Source organism: Hyaena hyaena, unplaced genomic scaffold (genome assembly GCF_003009895.1).
Source record: "Hyaena hyaena isolate Hyena2069 unplaced genomic scaffold, ASM300989v1 scaffold_65, whole genome shotgun sequence".
NCBI classification, from domain to species: domain Eukaryota; kingdom Metazoa; phylum Chordata; class Mammalia; order Carnivora; family Hyaenidae; genus Hyaena; species Hyaena hyaena.
In genome coordinates this window covers 832239-854926 of record NW_024080697.1, presented here as the reverse complement: position 1 = coordinate 854926, position 22688 = coordinate 832239, and the positions used below count along the sequence as shown (strand labels likewise).

Genomic DNA, 22688 nt, shown 5'->3' with positions numbered 1-22688 from the left:
CTCATCTTCTCACTGACCCTTCACACCATCCCTGCGAGGTCCTGACATGACTGCAGATTTGTAGCCCCGAGCGCTAGTGTTGAAGAAGTCAAGAGAAGAGCAGAGGCTGTACTTCAACTTGGGTGTCCTGGGTCCACCTTGGTGTCCCTCCTGTTTTTAGATGGCGCTCTGCTCCAGGGGCTGTCTCCTGGGCTGGGGGGGGGGGGGGGGGGGGGGGGGGGGGGGGGGGGGGGGGGGGGGGGGGGCGTGGCTGGCAGACAGACAGGAGTGATCCCTGCAGCGAAGGTTCGTTCCTGCCTTTTGTGCAACTCTGCTCCTCTCCTCCTGGGCTCTTGCTCCTCCTAGAATCCTCAGGTAGACGGCTCACAGGACATCATGGAAGACAGAAGTGTGTGAGGAGGAGACAGCGGCACTTTCCTTAGAGGGTGTGCTTGTCCTCAAACTTTCTCCAGTATCTATTGCTGTTCAGCTCAGCACTTAACATCTTGTTCATAAATGTGCCCATCAATCAAATCATCTCACCTGCGAAGTTCTGTTGGCTGAGCCCGGATTTGGCTTTTAACCCTTTGTTTCTACTTCTGGGCAGGTAAGAACGGCCCTGGTCTACTTCACGGGAGCTGTGAGCAGGAAATAGGTGAAATTTTCCTCTCCTTCCCTCTCCCATCTGAGTTCTCCCACGGTCATCCTGGGTCAGTCCTTTTTTTCTCTGGCCTCCTGAGCACCAAGTGAGGCTGAGAGGTGAATACCAACCTGTGTGGGCACAATGGACACCTTGTGCCATTCTGCTGCTTCACAGGACCTCGTCACTCCCCGCCCCTTCCTGTGTCAGACTCCCTGAAATCCAAATTGAGAGCAGAGTCTTGCAGGTAAAGCTGAGGGGGTCCTGCCTCAGAGGCTAGGCGTTGGCAGGGGAGAAGGCTGAGGCCCGCTGAGAAGGGTTGGCATCGGAAGGATTGATCTGAGAAGTTAATGGAGCAGATCGCTGCTGGGCCCACTCAGCTGTGACTACCCAGTGACATCACTGCTGCCTGACTTGAGGAAACAACAGGAGACAGAACCAGTTGAGGCCAGTGGCTCTTGACTCGTTTTCACCTCCTCAGAAGGTGGGTGTTGGGTGTCTGGGTGAGCTTGGGGAGATCGGGAATGGGGACGCTCAGTAAACGGAGCCCTGGGGTAGAGAGAGGGAATGTTCTAACCCAAAGGGGCCATCTGTTGTTTTCCCTCTAGAAAACAAACTAGTTTATCTTTTAAAAAATTTTTGTTTTTCGTGTTTATTTATTTATTTATTTTTGAGAAAGGGAGTAAGTGCAAGCACGAGCGAGGGACAGAGAGAGAGAGGGAGAGAGAGAATCTCAAGCAGGATCTGTGCTGTCAGTGCAGAGCCAGACTCCAGGCTCGATCTCATGGCTGTGAGATCAGGACCTGAGCCAAAATCAAGAGTTGGATGTTCAACCGACTGAGCCACTTGGGCGCCCCACAGTTTATCTTTTTTTTTTTTTAATAAACTTAATTTTTTGGCAATAATTTTAGATTTATAGAAAAATGGTGAAAAGAGCACAGAGAGTTCCCATAAACCCATCACCAGGTTCCCTAGGATTAACAGCTGCCATTAATGCTGAACCTTTGCTGCAGCTGATGATCCAGGTGCCGCGCCCCCAGGTCCCCAGGGCGATCGGGGAGGAGAGGGCCCTGCAGCTCTGGTGGGAGTAGAAGGAAGACTCTAAGGTCCCTGGTGAGCTGGGCGTACACGAGACAGAGGAGACTGGATGGACCAGGCCCCAGAGGTCCCTCCAACCTCCTGCCACCAGCCAGACGCCTCATCTATCCCTGTCAGGCCTGCTCAGCAGCTCCAAGCAGCATCATAAATCAGTCCCTTGCCCTTAGGTCACTCTCTTGCTCCTCCTGGCACATGCAGCCCGCGGTAGGCAGCCTGTTGGGCCTGGGAAGCCTGGAAAAAAGTCTTCCTTCCAGGTGCTGGGTTGCAGGGTCCTTGAGGAGAAGTCCCTCCCGGGATGCAGTCAGCGCTGGAGCAGGATTTCCCTTTGTTCCGCCCTTGGCTGTCCAAGCCCTTCCTTCCTGGGCCTTTGCTTTCTCTCTGCAGTGTCCCCAGCTCTCCCTTCACTGGTCGCCTGCGGGTTTGTCTGCAGGTCCCTCTGAGGAAAGCAGCATGCGTCTTCCCAAGGAAACCCCCTGGGGTGGTTGCCATCTCCCAAATCTCTGAGTGTCCCAGCTGTTCCCCGGATCTAACTGAGCGGGGGGGGGGGGGGCAAAGGTTGGCCCCTGGGCAACATTGGGACCCTGGAGCGACAGACACAGAGAGGCACAGAGGTCAACACCTTGACTCAAGTCCTGAAGACCTGCTTTTGTGGCCCCTCATCTCATGCTTCCAAGGCCTTAGGACATTTGCAGGCCTTAGGATATTTTACTTATGTGATTGCTTGAATTCTATCCAGCTTTCCCTCCAAACAAGACTGCTCTGGCCACCACTATATCCCTAGTGCCTTGCCCCACTGCTGGGTACACAGTAGATTCTCAGTAAGGGTTTTTCAAAGATTGAATACATCGATGAGTTAGAGGAAGAACATTCATTCATTCATTCCACGATAGATTGTCAGGCTCTTTGATGGTTCCTGGGGCTAAAAGATGAACAGGATATAATCCCCACCGTTGAAGAAATCAGTATTGTGAGGAAGATAGACTCATAAATAAAAAATCACACAAAATCCCACACAGTACCATAATGGAGGAATGTCTAGGAGTGCTCAAGAGCTAGGAAAGAACTCTCCTATAAACTCTCCTTGGAGGATCAAGAAGGCTCCAGGGAGGAGGGGGCTTGTCGGGTAAGTGGCAGTGCATCTCCTGGGGTGGTGGGGGCAGGCAGGGTGGGGGAAGGGCATTCCTAGGCCAACGGCCACAGTGAGTCCTGTAGGGACCGGACTTGCTCAGAAAAGGCCCAGGGAAGCTGTGCGGGCAGCACTTGAAGCCAGACTCTCAGATCTTTCCCCTCACCACATTGAAGTTAGAGACTTCCCACGTGTGCCCTCAAGGATCGGGGTCCAGGAAGATTATATCGGCTCCCAATACAGGGTGCAGGGACTACTGACCACCTGTCATTCTCCTTTGATGATGGCCCACCAGAAAAAAAATCTCTTCTGAGAGGGAGTTTCACATTCAAGGCAATTTGAAACAATCTTATGAGATTTCTTGAGCCCAAAGCTCAAATATAACCTATGTGGTCTGCTCCCTCCTCTCTCGCATCTTGTCATTACATCCAGCACGTCGTGGAGCCCATGGGTCGCAGCTGTCTGCAGGCTATTTCGTACAGTCCTTCCCCATGCTGCGTCTCATTCACTTCCTGTCTCTTTGACAAGATTTAGCTCAGGTTTCTTTGACTTTTAGATCCAGAGATAGCTGCCTTTCCCACGTGTTGTTGTTGTGCTTGGGTTGTAGGCAAGATTTTAGAGTGCACGTGTGTACACAAAAGGAGAGAGTCGATACTCTTGGGGCTAAGGTGGGATGAAGTGTGAAGGAAATAAGGAAGTTAAGTACCAGGGGGAAAGGTTAACTAACCCATTGTGTGGGGAGCAGGAAGCAGTTGTCGGTAAGAACTTAGGGGCTCAATGGCTGGGATATTTCAGTTGTGTCTGCAGTGGAGAAGGGTCCCAAATCACAGGGACAAATGTCACTCGAAGGTGGTGTCAGCTCAGTGGAGACAGGCAGGCCACTATGCCATTACAATTGGAGTAATTTCAAAAGAGGAATCTGGTCATTTTGACTTAAAAACGTCTTCACGGATTTACTTTTTACGCTACCCATATATCCACCATCCTCACCCATGGGGGATTCTCGGTTCCCTCCCCTGACGTTTGTTACATCAATTTTATTCTTATTTGCATCTTTACAGAAAATGGCACAGAAGTCACAGGTTTAGAATACCTAGAAGTTATTACAGTTCCATATTTCAAACACCTCAATATCAAGTTTCTTTCTTCCCGTTCTATGTACAGTATTTACACTCCAGGGGCTACAGTCTAACACTTCAAACCAACTGGGGACAAAGACAAGAAGAAGAAGAGGGGGGAGTTCCAGGAACAGAATGAGGAAGAAATCAACTTTTGATACAGAATTAAAACCCCAACTCACTGTCTCAGACCTTCCTCTTTCGAGGTATTCCCTGCAAGGGTGGGGGGGAGACATGGTAGAGGGAAATGTCAAGGGGGTGAGGGAGACATGCGTCTGGCCTGGGGGCAGCTGCAGGGAGCCCGTCCGTATGGACAGTTCCTCTCAGCAGACAGAAGAAGCTCCCTGTCCCCTATTCCTCCAAGGTCACTATGTCCATCCTATGCTAGGGGACGGACAACACACATACACCTGACATGGAAGTATGGTGCCTGTTGCTTAGTTTGAGTTAACACTGGCTCCTGCTTTGCTCTCCTTTGAGCGCTTTCTCGTACCCTTCTCGGGACCACTCCTTGATGCCTATGATAGCCCCAGGCCCACTCCAGGCTTGACCTCCCAGGGATGGTCTGGATAAAGTTGAGTCAAGATCTGTGGCTTCTTATGTGTTCATTTTATGGCTGGATTGGGGTGCTCCAAGGCAGGACACATGTGAACCGATACACGGCAAGAAGCTCTAGAAGGGTGTCTTGCACAGCAAGTCAGAGTCACAGGCATCATACAAGGGGGGGCAGGATGCTTCAGAACACAAGCCCTGGGGCTCCGGGTAAGAGTTCGGCTTCCCCAACAGTGCCATGAGCACAGCATTTGTGACAGGTACCACCCAGCTGCAGGGCACAGGCCCGGGACTCTACAGGCATCGTACATGGCCACATGTGGTGCTGGGACCCAGGCTGGGGGGACCGGTGGGGCGGGCTGGGTGTGGAAAGGGCTGGCAGGTTCCCAAAGGTGACCGTGGAGGGCATGGGTCAGAGGGGGGCCAAGGGACTCAGGCTGAGTCCTTCCAAGTTTAACCTGGAACGTGGGCCCCAGCGATGGGGTGGGGCAGACATTGTGCCTGGGCCTCGGGGGCAGTCGCTCACACTGCAGAGGCCCAGGCCCAGGCCCTCAGGAAGGAAAGGGCTGGTGAGCCCAGTTTTGCTGAAGACTGGGGGGCTCAGGACATTGGTGCTAGAGTGCGGGTCCCCCATCCCCATCAACGCCATGGCAGGCGATGAGTCTGCAGTCATGGGCTTTGGGCCCGGCCAGAGCAGAATCCATAGTGGGTGTAGATCTGGGAAGGGGAGGCTCTTTCAAGCAAGAGAACAGAGAGCAAGGGGTGGGTCTGGACAGACAGTGAGAGTCGCCAAGGGATTGAGTGAAAGCGGCTTGAAGGGGTCGTTTGGGACAGCAGGAAGGCTTCTGAGGCAGGGCTGGTGGGATGAGGAGGAGGATGCTGGAGAGGTCCAGACTAGATGGGGGGTGTCTCAGCACGGCCCAGAGTCTAGGCCAGAACTGAGTTGTGCCTGAATGAGGGCTTGTGGGGCCGGGGAAGGGCGGCCAGAGACCAGACCTGGGCCCTGACTCAGAGAACACGCCCCCCAACACCACAGGCCCGAGGAGAGCAGAGTCCTGGGGCTCCGGTATCTGCGTGCCCTTGATCTAAGCCATGTCCTCAAGCCGTGGTGGACTCAGCTTCTCCGCTGGCCTGTCTTCGTCCATGGCCTCCTCCTCCTCTGGCTCCTTGGTATTCCGGGCCAGGCTGTCAGGCCCAGACACAGTCCCCAGCACTTTGGTGCTGTGCTCCTGAGCTCTGGCTCGGAGCGCCGCAATGCTGTTCTCCCTCAGTTCCTCCTGGGACATGGCCGCTGGGGGGTCGGGGCCCTGCTCCTCCTGCTCCATCTTGTCGAGTTTGGGCAGGGCCTGGCGCTCCACCTCGGGCTTCCTCCCCGACTCCGCTGCTGCCTCCAGCGACTTTTTGTGCATCCCTAGAAAGAATTGTTGGTATTCGGGTTTAGAAAAGCGCCTGGGAAAGCCATCTTGAACTGAAAACGGCAAAGATAGAGAGAGGCCAGAATTAAGGACAAGCAGAAAGCCTTACTTCACACACCGCAGTCACGCGAGTCCCAGGGGCCGGGGCGGCGGGAGGGAGGCCAGGGCAAGGGGCTGCACACCAGCAGCCGGGCACCAGGACTGCAGAGGGGCTTTCCCCCGGCACCTGGCCCCTGGGCAGCCTGCTCTGTCCCTTCCCAAGCATCGCACTTGCTCCCCCATCTCTCCCTCCCAGGATTCCAGATCCGAGAACCCCAAGATAAGCTGGTGCTGCTACCAGACGCAGGCCTTGAGGGCAGGTGAGGGAAGACGGCAAGTGGAGAGATTTAAGGGGGAAGAAGTCCTTTGGGAAAAACCAGAATGGGGGCCAGAGGGACCTAGGGGTCCCCTCAACCCTCAAGAGGGGCTGTTTCATTCACCACAAGCCCACCTCTGGCCAAGGGAAGACAAGGTACAGACCCTGGGCGACAGCCACGCCCTTAGCAGAGGACAAAAGAACCCACAGTCCAAGGCTTGGCAGGGATGAGAGTCCCAGCCACCCAACAGGGGGCGCAAGGGATAGACACCAAGCGCTGGGCCCAATCTGCCCTCTGAGTCTCCTAAGGGACCCTAGGAGGCCTGTTTTGGAGTGCCTGTGTCCTGCTAGGCTGTTGTGGCCGGGCCTCCCTGCTCTGGGGCTCTGTCCCCTTCTCCAGGGAGCCCGCTCTCCTCACCGCAGGGGCAGGACCCCAAGGAGGGTGCGGGCTCTTACCCAGCAGCCACGGGGCACAGGAGTCCATGATGCCATCCTTGGCGGACTTGAGGATGGACTCTGGCAGGGGGATGGAGTGCCGCACCATGGCCCCGTAGAGCCCGTACTCCGCCATGACGCTGCTCCGGCCCCAGCACTTTTCCCGTTTCCTCCACTTGGCTCTGCGGTTCTGGAACCAGACCTGCAGGTGAGGATGCACAGGTCAGAGGCGTGTGCCCACCGGGAAGGTCCCCACCCCTGTGATTGCTGGCAGCTGCATCCCCTGGTCCCTCGGGCAGGGTGTCCTTAAGCTCACCCAGCCCATGGTGCCCCCGGGGTCCCCCAGGCTCCGAGTGCCCAAAATGAGGACACCTAGTCCTGTAAGGACCCCATGGATGAAATGAGTCCTTTTTCCCCCTTTTTTCTTTTATTATTATTTTTTAATGTTTTATTTTTTCTTTTTGAGAGAGGAAAAGAGAGTGTAAGCAGGGGAGGGGCAGAGAGTGAGGGAGAGAGGGGATCCAAAGCACGCTCTGCAATGACAGCAGAGAGCCCGATGCTGATGCCACGGGGCTAGACCTGAGAACCCAGGTGATGCCCTGAGCTGAGGTCAGACGCTCAACGGGCTGAGCCACTCAGGTGCCCCTCTTTTTCTTATTTAAATCGAAGCAGTTCTAAGGTGACGGAATAGAGGCCTCCATGACAGGGTCTTGTAGGTGGGCAGTCCCCCAGCATGGTCCTCACTTTGCTTCTGAGAAGCCCCACTCCGGTAGCTCTCTTGCGAGAGTTCATGCCTGCAGCATATAAACAGAATCTCTCTGTGACTCACAAAAGGACAAATTCCTTCCAGGAGCCAGAGTAGCTGCACCTCCTGTCCAGGTCTCCCTCTCTACCACAACGTCAGAGGCCAGAGCAGCCCTGGAAGCGAGGGAGTGTGGACTCCGGCAGCAAAGGGCATTGCATCCTGGTATCAGGAAGCCTCAGGGACACTTCCAGGAGGCCTGGGGCAGCCCCCTTTCTCTGCCCAATCCTGGCCAAATCCTCCTCTGCCCTCACGCCCTCCACTCACCTGCTCTCCTCAGTTTTGGATCTAACCCTGAATGACATTTAGGGGAGCCAGACTGAGTTCATCCCTCAGTCAGGGAAGGAAGACAAAATTCTCCTGGTGTGCAGAGAAAGGAGGGTGGCGATTTAGAAGGGTGCAGTAGGGAGGAACCCTAAAGACTGTTTCTCTGGCCCCAAAACTCACTGGTACAGGGCATGGGGTACCCTTGGGGTATCCATAGCCCTCCAGGCTGATGCTTGGGGGAAGGGAGATTTCTTGATCTCCCAAAGCAGCTTTTTTGAGACTTCAGGCAGCTGCCAGGAGTCAGCGCTGGACACAGCTGCTCTGTCCCTCAAGCAGGTGAGAGGCCCCGGAAAAATCAGTGGGCGCCGGAAGGATCCCAGGCCCGGCCAACGGCCCCCTTTTGTCCCCTCACAGCCCCTCCGGGTCCTGACCCCCGGGATGGCGAGACGCCCAAGGCGCCCCGGGAAGTGGGGGAGGGGGGCTGAGGGAAAGACAGAGGCGGGTACGGGGAAAATCTATTAGTTTCCTCTGCGATTTCCATTCCCTCGCCTCGGCCGGGTCTCCCGCCCTTCCCTCCGGGCCCCTCCCCCGCCCCCAGAGGCAGAGGTTTCAGCTTTTGATGAAAAATTGCTCCAGCTCTATTCAGGAGGCGGCAAAAGAAGAGTCACCCCCAGGGGCAGCCCTGGGCTGATTGAAAAATAAGTTAATTTCTGTTTGAATCGATGGGCCTCAGGCACTGAAATATCACGGGAAATTAAAGCGGCTGCTCTCTTGGGAGCCGCGGCATTGACCCGCACTAATTAATGCTGGGGAGGCAGCTCGAGCCGCGCCGCGAGTCGCTCCCCCTCCCCGGGGGACCCCAAACACTTCTCATTTAACTAATTAGACGGGGAAAATTGGGTGTTAATTTGTTTAGGATTTTTTCCCCTCTTCCCCCCGGCAGCTCCCTCCCCAGCCCCCACCCCGCGCGGGGGCGCGGGAAATGAATGCGGGGCTCGCCGGCAGATGGCTGCCCGGGTCACTCTGCAATCTTCTCCGACTTGATTGCTTGATTAGGTCGTTAGCACATTAAAAAAAAAAATTGCTTGCCGTCTGGCGCTGGCGTGATGAGTGGGACGCGCGGCAGCGCCTGGGTAATTTATCTTTTTATACGGCAAAGAATTTGATTTCAATCTGCAGATATATGGGGCGCCTTTGACACCTGTTTAACATCGCGCCGCTGACAGTTTAACCCTTTGCTGCCTCCGCCGCCGCCGAGAGGCCCGGGCGGGGGTTCGGATCCGCAAGCCCCCGCCGTTCCCGCCGCGGCCGCTATGCGGCGCAGTGAGAGCCCCGGCGGCCCCAGGTAGCCGCGAAGTCTACTGCTGAGCGCGGCCGGCCGCGTCCAGCAGAGGGCGCCCCGACAGCCCCGCCTCGCCTCCTGACAACATCCCCAAGGCCCTGCGGTCACAGACATCCTCTGCGGGGCTGCGGAAAGACCGCATGTTCCATGCACACCTTTAAATGGACCCAAATGTGTGTGACCCTGCTTTGAAACATCTCCATTTGTAAATAACCAAGAACCCATAAAAATGGGAGAGAAGAGGCTCAAAACGCCCTGGGCCTCGCCACCCACAATTAGAAAACTACCTCTCGTTCCACCGTGGGTGGCGCCGCCTGCAGCGAGCTGCACCTTTGCCACCACTGAGTTTGGCACCTGCTGTTCCTACTTGGGCCCTCCTGGAGAGCTGCGAAGCCAATGTGCAGGGCCTTTCCCCTGGTCTGGACCCAGACAGCCAGGAGTGACCCCTGCCAAGGAAAGGGTTTATGCAATTTAAAAGCCAGTAGATGACTGCACTTCGTGTGCTACAGAGCGGAGATCAGCAGTGCAAGCCCAGATTACCTCGCCCATCATCCTGGCCTGGCTCTGAGCTGTTTAGATCCTTCGCCAGCGCCACCTGTCTGTCCTGCGGGCGCTTTGCCCGGCTATCTGCCAAACTCAGTGCCGGCAATTTGTCTGAGACCTCTGTCCTGTCCCGTCTTCCTTCCCAGTAGCACTCCATGGCCCTCTCCAGGTACTCAGTTGTCTCAAGCTGTCTTGTCCCATGGAGGAAAAATCTAAAAGGACTAATCCACGTAAAAGCATAAGTGACTTCTGGTTTCATCCATCTCTCAGAGACTGCAGAAGAATGAAGCCTTTGGTGATGGAATGAGGCACCGAGTCTGAACACAGAGGGTTGGGAAGGCTTTCTTTATGAATCTAAGTAAGACATTTACTTCCTGGTCAGGAGATGACCTTTTTTGAATACAGTGCATTTTAAAACAACAAGACCACAATGCCTTAACTGGAACTCATGCAGCCAGACTCCACGATGGTTTGGATTTTAGAAAGAAAATGAGATGCGTATACCACATTACATGGCATTCTGCTGCAGCAGCACATCCGTAATCAAACTCACTAGTTTGGATTTCTGCAGCAAAGCATATGCATGTTCATATTAAAAGGGATAAATAAAGAGCCTAAATTTGGGTCTGGTTTTTGCCATTAGTGAGTTTTGATGACACGTTTCGGAAAGAACACAGTTTTCAGCATTGTTTGGAGTTACGGATTCTGGAGAAGGGATTGTGGAGTATGCCAAGGCAGAGACACCCCACCTGCCCCAGGGTGGATGCCTGGGAAGATGCAGTGCTCTGGTTTCCTCTGGATTCCATGAACACTGGTGCTTTGGGGCCGGGGAAGGTGGGGAGCTGGCACGGTGCAGGGCTCTCACATGGAAACAGCATTTTTATTGGAACACTAAAGAAAGGGGTGCAGACTTGGGATTCAGATTATCTCTGGGGCCTATAAACAGAACCATTTTCCTGGGTCTCCTAATTTGGGCAAATGAGTAACGGGTTGGCAGATCAGACTTTGCCCACAGACATCCCCAGGGGAGTCGGTGCCAGCTGGTGGTTCAAACCAGGAGTCATTCGGACCCTCGGTTATGGGCTCCTGGAATGCCTGGCTCTCTGCAAAGACCAGATGCTGCTCCAATTTATGGAGGAAACCTGGACAGCCAAAACAATTTCTTTTTAGGGCAGTTGGCAGGGATACCGTGGTGGTGGTGCCTTGGAGGGAAGTGGCCAAGGAATGAGCATTAACCCTAACCACTCTTCATATTTGCCTTTCTCTTCCCTTCCTGGAAGCAACCAGCATGTGTACAGAACTTTGACATGTATGAGAAGCACTGAAGTTAGACAGTCCTGAACTGCAATTCCCAGTTGGGACAACAATTGCTGTGTGATTTGGAGCAAGTTACTTGCCTTCTCTCAGTCTCTGTCTCTTCACACATCAAATAATATCTATTTTTCAGAATTGTTCTGAGGCTTAATGAAATAAGTGAAAGTTCCTAAAATCCATGCTTATCACACAGAAGGTGTTCAGAAAGTGCAACTTGTTATTTCAACAGAGGCACAGAAAATCAGCAGGAGTCTGCCCAAAGGGCATGTTAATCAACAGCATTACTTGCCCCTCTGGCCTCCTCTGCATGCCCTTTAGCAAGGCCGGCCTGACAAATAATAGTTAACTCCAGAAGCAGGGGCAGAGGCACAGAACTAACCTTCGCTGTGTGATTTTAATACAGAGAGCCTCTGCTTTCCCCTTAGGCATCCAGAGGGCCCAACAGATTTCCCAGCCAGTCTCAGCACATGCCCAAGGTATTGCAGTCCCTTGAGGCTCAAATGCAAAAGAACACTCACTAATGCTGCCTGCAAACTGGCTGTGATCAGGAGCTAGGCTAGAGATCCTTGCTCTGTCTGCACCGGTCTTGGTGATCTTGGGTGCATTTCTTAGCCCTTCAAATTTTGAGTGCCTCCTCTGTCCTGTAATACCACCCTCTTGAAGGTCTGTTATAGAAATTGAATGTAACAGTGCATGGGAAATGCCTGGTACATAATAATAACTAAAAACACTGGCCTGATGAATTCTGTGGATAAACGTGCAGCAAGATGAGGCTCTGCTTTCCAGCAAATGCTCAGTGAAAAACTTTTTACATAAAGCCAGGTCCCTCCTGGCCCCGCTCCCACCTCTGAGGTTCCTTCTAAGCATTTAGGCCCTTTTCCCTACTTGGTCTCTTGGTTCTGGCGAGCCCTGATTATTCCTTCAGTCTCTCGCTCCTTCACTTTCCTGGCTGTCCACTGTCTAGAAGAGACTGGCCCTTTCATGTGACAGTCAGGTCTGGAACTCTTCAGCAGAACCTCCGTAAAGGTCACAATGAGGACCAGAGCCCTGCCTGACACTTCAGGGCTCTGACTGCCTGAGAAGGGACCCACCAAAAGTGACACCCACGGTTACCAGGTTTGGCACTCCAGGCAAGAGCTTCTGGCTTGGGAAAGGGTCCGGGTTTCCCGGTGCATTTCCCCTCAGAGGTGGTGTCCCAGCAGCACTCAGAAAGCCCAGTAGGATGCCTCTGGCTGTCAAGAACTGGTCTGGCAGGTGCCACGACTGGCAGAAAGGGTCCCAGGAGTTTGTGCCTCCAAGGATAGACTGGACCTGGTGAGGGGTATTTGCCAAACAGGTGCTCTTCTGCCATAGGCCGCACTCAGAGCAGACCAGGCAGCCGTGTCAGCAACTTCTCTCACTGTGTGGGTGGCCATCGTGAGCAGCTGTGGTTGTGCTGGTGGCTTGTCTTGTCAGCACACAGCTCCTGTCCTGCAAGCTCCCATCTTTGCATTCCCACCGGAAAACATGTCCAGGGCTCCTTCTCTCAAAGGTCTCCCAGGAGACCCCCCTGTGGTTTTCCCAGGATGTTTCCTAAAGGAGACATCTTGTACAATGGATGCTCTTTCCCCATTCTGGGCACTTTCCCCTCCCCCCAAGGCCCCGCCCTTCAAGCTTGCCTCCTACCTTTGGGCCTGGCTCTGTCGGCCATGTGGCAGTTCCCATCACATCCACCCGGCTTCGTTCCTCTCTCCTGCGGCTGGAAGCTGATTAATTTGGGCTCATTGCTGCAGTGATTTAGTGACCTAACACTCCACATGCGCTCAGCATTCCTGACACCATATTTCAGCATCTCCCTTCCTGTCCCAGCTCCAGGCTCAGAGAAGCTGGACCTTGCTGCAGCCTCTGATGTCCAGTAGGGGGCGGCTTTGCCCACATTTCCCAGTAGCCCAGCCAGCATCCTTCAGTGCACACCGACAGGTCATCTTGTTCCTCATCCCGCCCTGTCACCCCAAACTCTGCTTCCCTCCACTCATGTTAACCCACTTAAAACGCAGAAAGTTCCTTTCCTGAGCCTCTGTCCCAGTGTTTTTACTCTGGCTGCCCACAATCACCTGAAGAGCTTTAAAAACATGCAAAAACCCAGGCTCCACACCAGACCAATTAAATCAGGACGGCCTGGCATGGGAGCCCAGCAGGGGTATCTTCCAAACCTGCCCTGGGATGCTAATAAATGTCCCAAGCCGAGACACCTGCAGCCTTCTCCCGTCAAGGCACATCTTCTATCTTCTGGAATCAAATCCCTTAAAACTTCATTCCCTAACCTTGGGCAGAGATCCCTTTAAAAGAGGCAGAATGGGGGACACCTGGGTGGCTCAGTCGGTTAAGCATCCCACTCTTGATTTTGGCTCAGGTCATGATCTCACAGAGGGGCTCTTCACTGACAGTGCAGAGCCTGCTTGGGATTCTCTCTCTGCCCCTCTCCCACTTGCTCTCTATCTCTCTCAAAATAAATAAAACCAAAAAAAAAAAAAAAGGCAGAATGAAAGAGCACTAGTCAGAGATACCAAACCATGAACTTATATACAAGAATATGCCCATTAAAAAAATTTTATGAGTGTTTTTGAGGTTTTTTTTTTAAGAATAATGTCTGATACTCAAAAAATGTTGGTTTTTTTTTTTTTTTGAGAGAGAGACAGTGTGAGTGGGGAAGGGGTAGAGGGAGAGGAAGAGAGAGCATCCCCATTAGAGTCCACACTGCCTGCGCAGAGCCCAATGCGGGCCCTGAACTCACGAAACTGCAATATCACGACCTGAGCCAAAATCAAGAGTTGGCTCAAAATCAAGACTGAGCCACCCAGGCACTCAATACTGGTTATTTTTATAAAGAAGGTTTGATACAGGTCCCCACCTGACCTCAAACTATCTCTATTCCCCCAACTTCAAGTCAAAGCACAGGCTTCAAACTCAAGAGGTAGGTGCTGAACTTTAAAGCTTTAGACGCAGACCCAGGTTTGAACCCTGTGCCCCAGACTTACTAGCTGTGTGGCCCTGGGCAAGTTGCTTTGCTTCTGCTTCCTCAGCTTCCTCAGTCGTTACCAGGATTTAATGAGATCAGCGCTGATATGGAGCGAGCACTGGGCACTTGCCAGGCATCATCGGAACTCATTACACACGGCGCATGGTGTCTGCATAGGAGGCCGGTGTTGCCATCATCCCTCCTTTTACAGGAACCAGAGGCTCTGCAGGGTGAAGTAACTTGTCCAGTCACTAGGCTGGGAACGGTGAGGCCAGGAGGTGTTTGGCTCTGAAACAGCGCCCCTAATCACCATACCTACTCCCCTGTCCTGTGCGTGTATTCAGAACACCTGCCACAAGGAAACTGCTCTGAAACTTAGTTGTGATTGTCGCTGATAATGCTAAGACTTTTTCCTGCAAGGATATTTTACAGCTCACAAACACCTTCTGGAGCAGCATTTAGCCAAAGAACCCTGTGGTGCTCAAAGACTAAGAGATACTTGTCTCCATTTTCCCGTTTCTACAATCCTCACAGTCCCAAGAGCAATCACTTACTCCACACCCTAGCTCCTTCTTGCTGCTTCCTGAAGCTTCAGACACCACCGGATAGATGCCCCCGGGCTCCCAGGCAACATTGCATCTGTGGCAATGCAGCAATGCAGCAACAGCTAAGGAAGAGCCTTCCCCAGAATCCCTCACATACCCCCACCCACCACCACCACCACCACCACCACAGCCAAACAGATTTTAGGACAACTCGCCGCAAGAGACAGCTGTTCCTTTCTACTGGTCAGTGGTACAAATGCGAGGCCTGACAGCAGGGGAGTTTTTCAGCCCTCCACCCCACTTCAGCCACTCGTAAAAGCCAACTTTGTGCTAAGGAAGGCCAGGTAGGGGTGACCACTACACATTGCCTGGATTGGGCCTTGGTTCACATACACACACACACACACACACACACACACACGCATGCATGCGCACATGTACACACACAATTCAGAATCCACACCCAGGCTTCCCCCACTGGAACCCACTTGGCGGGGCGGGGGCGGGGGGTGGATGACGGATCCAGGCCACCATGGATAATGCACCAAACAGATAATCTGCTTATGAGCAATTGAGCTTATTGTTAGCGCCAACGTCTAAATTCCATATCACTTTCCAGGGGAGAGGAAGACTCTTCTGGAAAAGTAGCTCATGTCTCATTTCCAATCCTCTGGTTGTCCAGTGAGAGAACACAAAACAACCCACAACTTATCTGGTTCCTTCTCCCCGCAGGAACCCCGGAGACCCAGGGTTCTTGACTGGGAGGGGTTTTAGGAATTCACTCACTTCTGCCTCATGGAGGCCCTGCCTAGAAAACCATCAGACTTCATCGTCTCCTAGAGAAACCATTACGCAGCCCCGCTCCTGCCCACCTGGTGATTTCTGGCTTTGGGAAGGTCTCCCTGCTGATGAAAGGAAGCCCTGCACCCACCACAGCTGAGAACCCTTCCGTCCAGACCAGTGGCCTGTTAGGCCACAAAACTCTCTAGGAGAGGTGCGCCTGGCTCGCTCAGTCAATGGGCTGATCCCAGGGTTGTAAGTTCAAGTCCCACGTCGGGTGTGGAGATTCCTTAAAAATAAAATCTTTAAGAAACAAAGCCACACTGACAGGCACAAGTCCCCAGCCACATCCCAGGGCCGGGCCAGCTGTTCATTTGTGAGAGGAAGAAGAAGCTTCCGGTGGGTGGACATGGTGGGGAGTAGATAGAAAGGGAGGGGCCACCTTTTCTTCATGGGTCAAGGGAGGGGAAGAAAGGGAAACAGAATGGGGTCAGGGCTAGAAGCCCCTCTCCCCCTCTCCGCACCTCTGGCCTTGGAGCAGACATCTAGCTGTCCTAAGAGATATCAACCATAACAGAGACCCTGCTGAGAACCCATGACCCACCCAGAACTGCTTTTCCCACCACAGGCCCCTTCACGTTCTGCCTGACATACTCCTCAGGAAGCCTATGGTCTGGAACAGCAGGCCAGGCCATGTCATCCAAGTCTCTTGTCCCCAACAGTGCCCACCTCACATGGGTGGGTGTTCAGCAAATACCTGTCAGCTTACATGAAGTGTTCTTCATAAGGACTCATAACAGGCGGGCGGGGGGGGTGGGGGGAGATGGGGTCACAGGTGTCTGGGAGCCTGGGGTGGTCAATGCCTCAGAGAATTGGGAAAGAGAGAGAGGGACCTGGGGCTCTGCTACCTGTATCCTGTCTTCTGGCAGCTCCGTTTTCATGGCCAGCATCTCCCGGGCATAGACATCTGGGTAGTGGGCTTCATTGAATGCCTTCTCCAGCTCCTCTAGCTGGTAGGAAGTAAAGATTGTCCTGAGGGGAGCAAAACCATACACTCAGGACCCAGAAACGGAAAGACACTGTTCCAGAGAGGACAGAATGGACCTCCACTCTGCCACCTGGACAGACCCCAGACACAGACTGGCTCGGCACAATCAGACATACACTCCTTCACACACGCATGCTCACGCTCACATATATTTACACCCACTCATGGCTTAACCCTCTAGACGCATCCTCATTCAACACCAAGGATCCACCATGCCCTTCTTGGGAGGGCATTATTTCATAACAGCAGTGACATTTCATACTGGGAATCTTTCTAGAAGTGATTTGGGGGAAAGGGTGTTCAGAAATTTTTAGAAAACTGCAGCAAGCCCTTCTTCTTCCTCCTAAGCACGGAGTGAGGGACTCACCAGATAAATAAAAGCCTGTGGCCCACTGGGACCTGCTTTCCAGTTTCCTCTCACAGAGAGCAAGTAGTACAATAGTTGATCTTTTTTTTTTTTTAGTAGTTGATCTTTTAATGACACCCAAGTTCAAAGACCCACCAGAAAGTCAAATCCAACTGCAACCTCAGTGTTTGTAGAGTTGAGAACTGAATCTCCCACCCCCTCATGCACCCCGACACCTTGCCCTCCTTACCTGCCCCTTCCCTTGCCAGCATCAATATCTACTAGCTTCTTAGAGCCCCGCCCACAAGCCCCCTCCACTTCCAGTGCTCAGAAGAGCAGGAGCAACCCCCAACCCTCTCACACAGAGCCTCAGCCATTCATCAAGGGGGCGTCCCATGGCTGGGGCATTCCATTCAGGTCACTCTCACTCTGAGAGAGCCTACCTACACAGCCCCCCCTTCCCCACAGAGCAGTTTCCATCGACCTGTTTGGGTCGTATTCTGTTTTAAGAATTTGGTAAAAGCTACATCCTTTCTCTCACCCCTGGACAATATGCAAATGAATATGGTCCAACACAAAATTTTACCTCCACTATCAGGGGCTTCATAGATCCCTCCTTGTTTCCATGAACGATACACACCCACTTACAGGCACAAATTCTCTTTTCAGACCTTATAGTCCAGATTCCACAAACCCATTTGTAAAAACGGTACATTCCTTGCTTGAGCCTCTGGGATCTGACCCTGGGACCAGCACATGGGTTTAGAATCCTGCAAGGATGCCCTCACTCTTATCCTCACCCAACAGGAGGAAAAAGTACAGGTGTAAGCCCCACTGGTCCCTTGTGCTGGCATTGGCTTTAATATCTTGGGGGATGATGAAGGGAATGTGTGAGGAAGAAAGATTCTGCCCTTTATAGAAAATGACTGGCTTGATTCTGAATCGTTTCTCCTATTCTTTTGGGAGGGGGGAATGGAATGTTTATGTATACAGAAAGTGAATTCTTCAGAATTTTGAAGATCTGCTGGTTTCTATTTTGTTCTTGTCACTTACTTCAGGGCCCCCGGAAGAGATCGTCAAAATAAACAATCAAAATATGCAAGTCTTTTTCAAAACTAGAGAAACCAAGGCACACAGGTGTTGTGGCTTGGTCAAAGCCAAAGAAGAGCGATTTAGAGATTTAGAGGTTTAGAACCATTCAAGTGCCAGCCGCTGCTTGGGAGAGCTCTCATTGAAAAATAAAACAAAACAAAATCTCAAATCCCGCAAACTTTCACTTATTCTTGCCTCAGAGCAAATCCCTGTGTTGATACGGACTGCTCTCCAGGGAGCCTCCGGCATCCCAAAGTGTGATCCAAACCCCGCTCCTTGCTTTACGCAGAATCCCAGTCCCTTCGGGTGCCCACTGCATCCTGCTTGCGGAGCTGTGCTTTCCTGGTACAGAGACGAGCAAAATCCGAGAGACTCCTAAGGCTGCCGCTCCATCCCCAGTCCCCTCTCCAAGCCCAGCACATTTCAGAGAGAAAAAGAGATGCCCGTCTATCATCACCAGACTCTAAGGTCTCTTACCTGAAACCCCCAAATGAGAGAAGTTCAGGAAAAAACATTTTTTACTAATTAGAAGCTGCACTGGCAATCAGCCACCATTCTAATATCTCTAATAATCTGCTCCCTTCACGCACCAGAAGTAACCTGAAACCGAGGGCAGGTGGCGAGCTATACCGTCTCCCTGAGAAGCCCCCAAAGCTCCCAAACATCTCCTCAGTGGGGACAGTGTCAGAGAAGGAGTCAGGAGCCTTAAGCATAGACTTTGGGCTGTGGGTCAGCCAGCTCCAGGTGCCACACAAGGACATGTCCTGGAACGGAAGCACTGTTCTGGCACCCAGAGGATGCTTTTTCCAGGGCCCTCCTTGCTTGTGAACCCCGCTTCCCACAGAACAGAAGCAGTGCAGCCCCGACTCTGAACTGTCCTCCCTCCCTCGTCCCCGTGTCTGTCCCTGCTCCGGGAGGCCGACAGGATTGCCCACCCTGGGACCAGCATGAGATGGGTGCATTGAAAGACGTTTTAATGAATATTTGTTGGATGAACGAATGTACAAAATGACCCAGGATCAATGCTTCCGTTTAAAACAAAACAAAGCTAAACAAAACAAAACCGCTGGGGTTACTGAGAAACCAAGTCAAAGTTCACCCTCATTCTGGCCGGAACCTATTGGGGTCTTAGAGGACAGGAAAAGCCATTTTATAAGGTGGGAGCCAGTAGTGGAGTTTTCAAGGGCTAAGGAAGAGGAAAACGCAGAAAAGTACCCCGAGAAAGGGTGCCAAGATGCTGAAAACAAATTGGGGAGAAGTGGATGGGGTGGAAGGCAGCAGGAGAGCCCCCCAGGGGAGAAGTGTCCTGAGAGTCAGTAGAACCCTGTGGACACCCCTCCTAGACTGGGGCGCAGAGAGAGACTTGGGGAAACAGACCAGAGGGTGAGCACAGGGAAGGAATCTGGATGCAGCACTTGCAGAAAGTCAGGCAGATTTTTGGTTATAGCTTCTCTATTTCCTTAAAAACCTCCTCATATATTCCTACAAGGGACCGGTGTCTGTGGTGTGGTTGTGGACAGGAATGAGAGTCTGCGGTGGGGACAGGGACAGTTTACTTTTCAGGAATTACCTTTCAGCACCTATTACATTTTAAAACTGTGCCAGTAATGCCAATTTGAAGACATATTTTTTTGGAATTCTCTCTTTGGCCTGTGCCCTAATGCAGCCCACTCCACTCCAGCTGGATGTACCGGGATCATCCAGTGCACACACTTTCCCTCCCCATTTTACAGACAAGGAAACTGAGGCTGGGGGAAGGGAAGAGACTCTCTCAGGCTCACAAAAGAGCAGAAGCCTAACGAAAAATTCCCATCAGTGCAGGTATCACGCTCAAGATTTTGGGAACGGGGGGACCCGAAGAACAGGGGTGTGGCAGAGCGGACAGGGACCGCCGAAGAATTCGGGCCGGGGTGGGGGGTGGGGGTGGAGAGGGCAGAGGGACCGGCGTGGGCGGGAGGTAATCTTGGCTCTCCGAAGGCGCTGATGCAGGAATCGAATCTGGGGGCCGTCTGCCCCTCTCTGGTTCGGGTTTGGCCTTTCCTGTCTCCCGAAGGAAAAAGCCCGACCCATGCCGCCTCCCCGGAGGCCACACACCATCCTCACCCCGTGTCCCGGGCGGATGTCCCCAAATAACGTTCGGCTTCCCCGCCCTGGCGCAGCCTCAGGCTTCAACTCAGGAGCCGGAGAAAATAGGGTCGGAGCGACCCGACCCCCAAATGGGACATGGCAGGGGGTGGGTGAGCAGAAGAGGCAGCAGAGAGCGCCTCGGGGGCCTTACCTGTGTCTCCGCTTCTTCCGTTTCTTGGTCTGGTTTAAAGCCGATTTGGACATTTTTCGGTCGCTGGAGGAAACATCTTCAGAATCTGAAAAGCGGGCGGAGGCACATGCGGCAGGATGGGGGGCGCGCTCGGCAGCGCCCGGGGACCTGGGGCGCCCGAAGCCCGCGCGGGCCCCACCCCGGGCCGCCTGCGGGAACGGCGGGGGCCTGCTCTGCCCGCCTCGGACGCCCTCCGAGAGGGCGACCCCATCCCTAAGCCCCGGCTGGCTGTACCCGCGCTGGCGCCCGAATCAGCAGATTTTGAACAGATTTCGTTGCAAGAGAGGCAGAGGCCCCACCGCGCTTGGGGCAGGCGCGGCCGTGGAGCGAGGCAGCCCCAGGGGGTTGCAGGGCCGGCCGGCGGTGATCCCCGCGCCGTGCCCTGCCCCGCGCCCCCAGCCCCCAGCCCCGGGCCTGAAAGTTGGCTCCGAGGAGCGCAGCCGAGGCGCCGGGAGCTGGGGGCCGGGAAGGGCTGGGGTCTTCCCCGGCACAGCCCCCCCCCTTTTTTCCCGTGCCTGCGGAAGGCGCCCCCGCTCGAGACTGTAGAGCCTGCGATGCGCCACTTTTCGTTGCCCCTCCAAATAAAAATAAAGAAATAAAAAGATAACGAAAAATCGGGGGAACTGCTGAGCGGGAGCAGGAGCCGGAGCCCGAGCGGGTGGGGACGCAGGGCCGGGAAAGCAGTCCGGGGAGGGCGCGGTGGGGTCATCGTGGGGGCCCCTAGAGCCTGCAGGCGCCGGCATCGGATAGATTGTGGCGTTTAGGAGGAACTGAACGGCGGCCCCTTCGGCCGCCGCGGAGGCCAGGTTGTCTCAGGGCGTGGGGTGAAAAATACACCCCAGCTGACCAACGTGGGCGTTGTGGAACGCAGAAAAAGAGGAAGGAACCACAACTTTGGGCACCAGGGCGAGGGCCGAAGCGGGCGCCCGCTTCCCGGGCCGCCAGCATCCGGAACAGCGCGAGGGTCCTCCGGGAGGCCGGGGCCCGCCCCACGGGCTCCGACACCCCAGGCCCGGTTTCCGGCGGGGCCCCAACCCGGCGCCGCGGCGGAGCGGGGCCCGACGAGGGGACGAGAGCACAGCGCGGAGGCTGGAAACGCCCGGGCCGAAACCGGGCGGCCAGCGGGAGCATCCTCCGGGGCCCTGCCCCGGGCGCGCCAGCCCCGGGCCGGCGCTGCGACCCCTCGGCCAGGCACGAACTTTTGCGCCCGGAGGAGGCCTTGCGGTGCAAGCGAAAGCCGACGGCGTGGAGCTCCGGCTGTCGCCCCCCGGTCAGGCAGCCTGGCAGCCTCGCCCTCACCTACCCGAGCTGGCCGTCTGGCTGGTGTCCAGCGGCCCCGACGCTCTGCCCAGCGGCTGCAAGTGGACGCTCTGCGGGTCGGACAGCACTTCCAGGAAGGTGGGCTGCGCGTAGAAGCCGGGGAGTCCCCCGGGCCCCAGCAGCCCCATGCCGCCCACTCCTGCGGGGCTGAGCACGGAGCGCGCCGCCAGCAAGTGCCCCGGGGCCAGGCCGTCGAGGGCAGCCCGCGGGTGGGAGCTGGGGGGCTCCTTGTTCAAACCCAGGATCTCCTGGATGCCGAACCCCGTGCACCTGGCCGGGGCGCCCCCGGGAGAACTCTTGGCCACAGTCTCGGATTTGGGCTTGCTCAACGCTTCCCCCGCTTTCCCCGTCATCTCCCGGCTCTTTGGAGGGGCTGAGGCCGCAGGTCTTTCGCTCCCCCCACCCCCCCGCCGGGCTCCCCGCTTCGCGAAGTTGGTCCCAGGTGCCCCCTCCGGTGTCTAATGCTCTGGAGCCCCAAGGAGATTCCCCTTTTATCCAACCAGGCGGCAGCCCAAGTGGGGTCAGAGCTGAGCAGCCAATCACCGGGGCCAGGAGCATTAGGAATTCCAAAAAGCTGGCAGCTCCCGCCGCAGGCCCCACCGAGGGGCCAGGGCGCTGGGGGCCGGGCACCGGGTGGACTCGGCAGAAGGCCCATGGGCGGGGACCCCAGGGGCTGAAATGAGTCAACAAGGTTCAGAGCTGGTCCAGGAGGCTGGGTGGCTTGGGATTCTGGGCAGAGCCTGGCTGGGACAGGTCCCTGGGGTGGGGTGGGAGGATGGGCTGAGGGCTGATGCTAGCTACTGGGAGTCCTCCTCCCTCCTTTAAGTCCAGTGCAGGTTGACAGGTTCAAAGAAGCCCAAATATGGGATCCTTGTGTAAAAGGCAGAACAAGAAGAGGGGTAAGTGCCCTGGGCAGGGTGTGTGGGGGCAGTCGGTGGGAAGAGGGGGCCAGGGTGTGAAGAGGGTGATGTGTGGATGGGAAGAGCTCCACATTTGCCTTGCAGCACAGGACACTGCCTGGTTCAGAAGAGCTACTCAGTAAATATTGACCCAATGGATACATGAATGATAAAGGGGTCAGGAGTAGGGGTCTCTGGCGGGAGAGTGGCTGTTTCACTTGGAGAACCAGAGACATCTGGACATCTTCCTAGAGTAAGCATGAGTGTGCCCAGCTTCCCTGGAAGGACTTCATTTATTCTTCCATCCATTCATTCAACTAATATGTACTGAGCACCTTACCAGCTCTGAGCTAGGAG

General features: G+C 54.6%; 1 protein-coding gene across 1 annotated transcript; it reads right to left on the bottom strand.

Annotated features, from left to right (window-relative positions):
- Positions 1 to 5580: 5580 nt before the first annotated feature.
- On the bottom strand, positions 5581 to 21785 carry VSX2 (visual system homeobox 2). The gene is made up of 5 exons (XM_039232372.1): positions 21416 to 21785; positions 20074 to 20158; positions 16218 to 16341; positions 6740 to 6920; positions 5581 to 5924 (listed from the first exon to the last, which is right to left on the bottom strand). Exons 1-5 carry the CDS (start codon positions 21783 to 21785, stop codon positions 5599 to 5601), a joined length of 1086 nt encoding a protein of 361 aa, XP_039088303.1. The 3' UTR covers positions 5581 to 5598.
- Between the last annotated feature and the right edge of the window lie 903 nt (positions 21786 to 22688).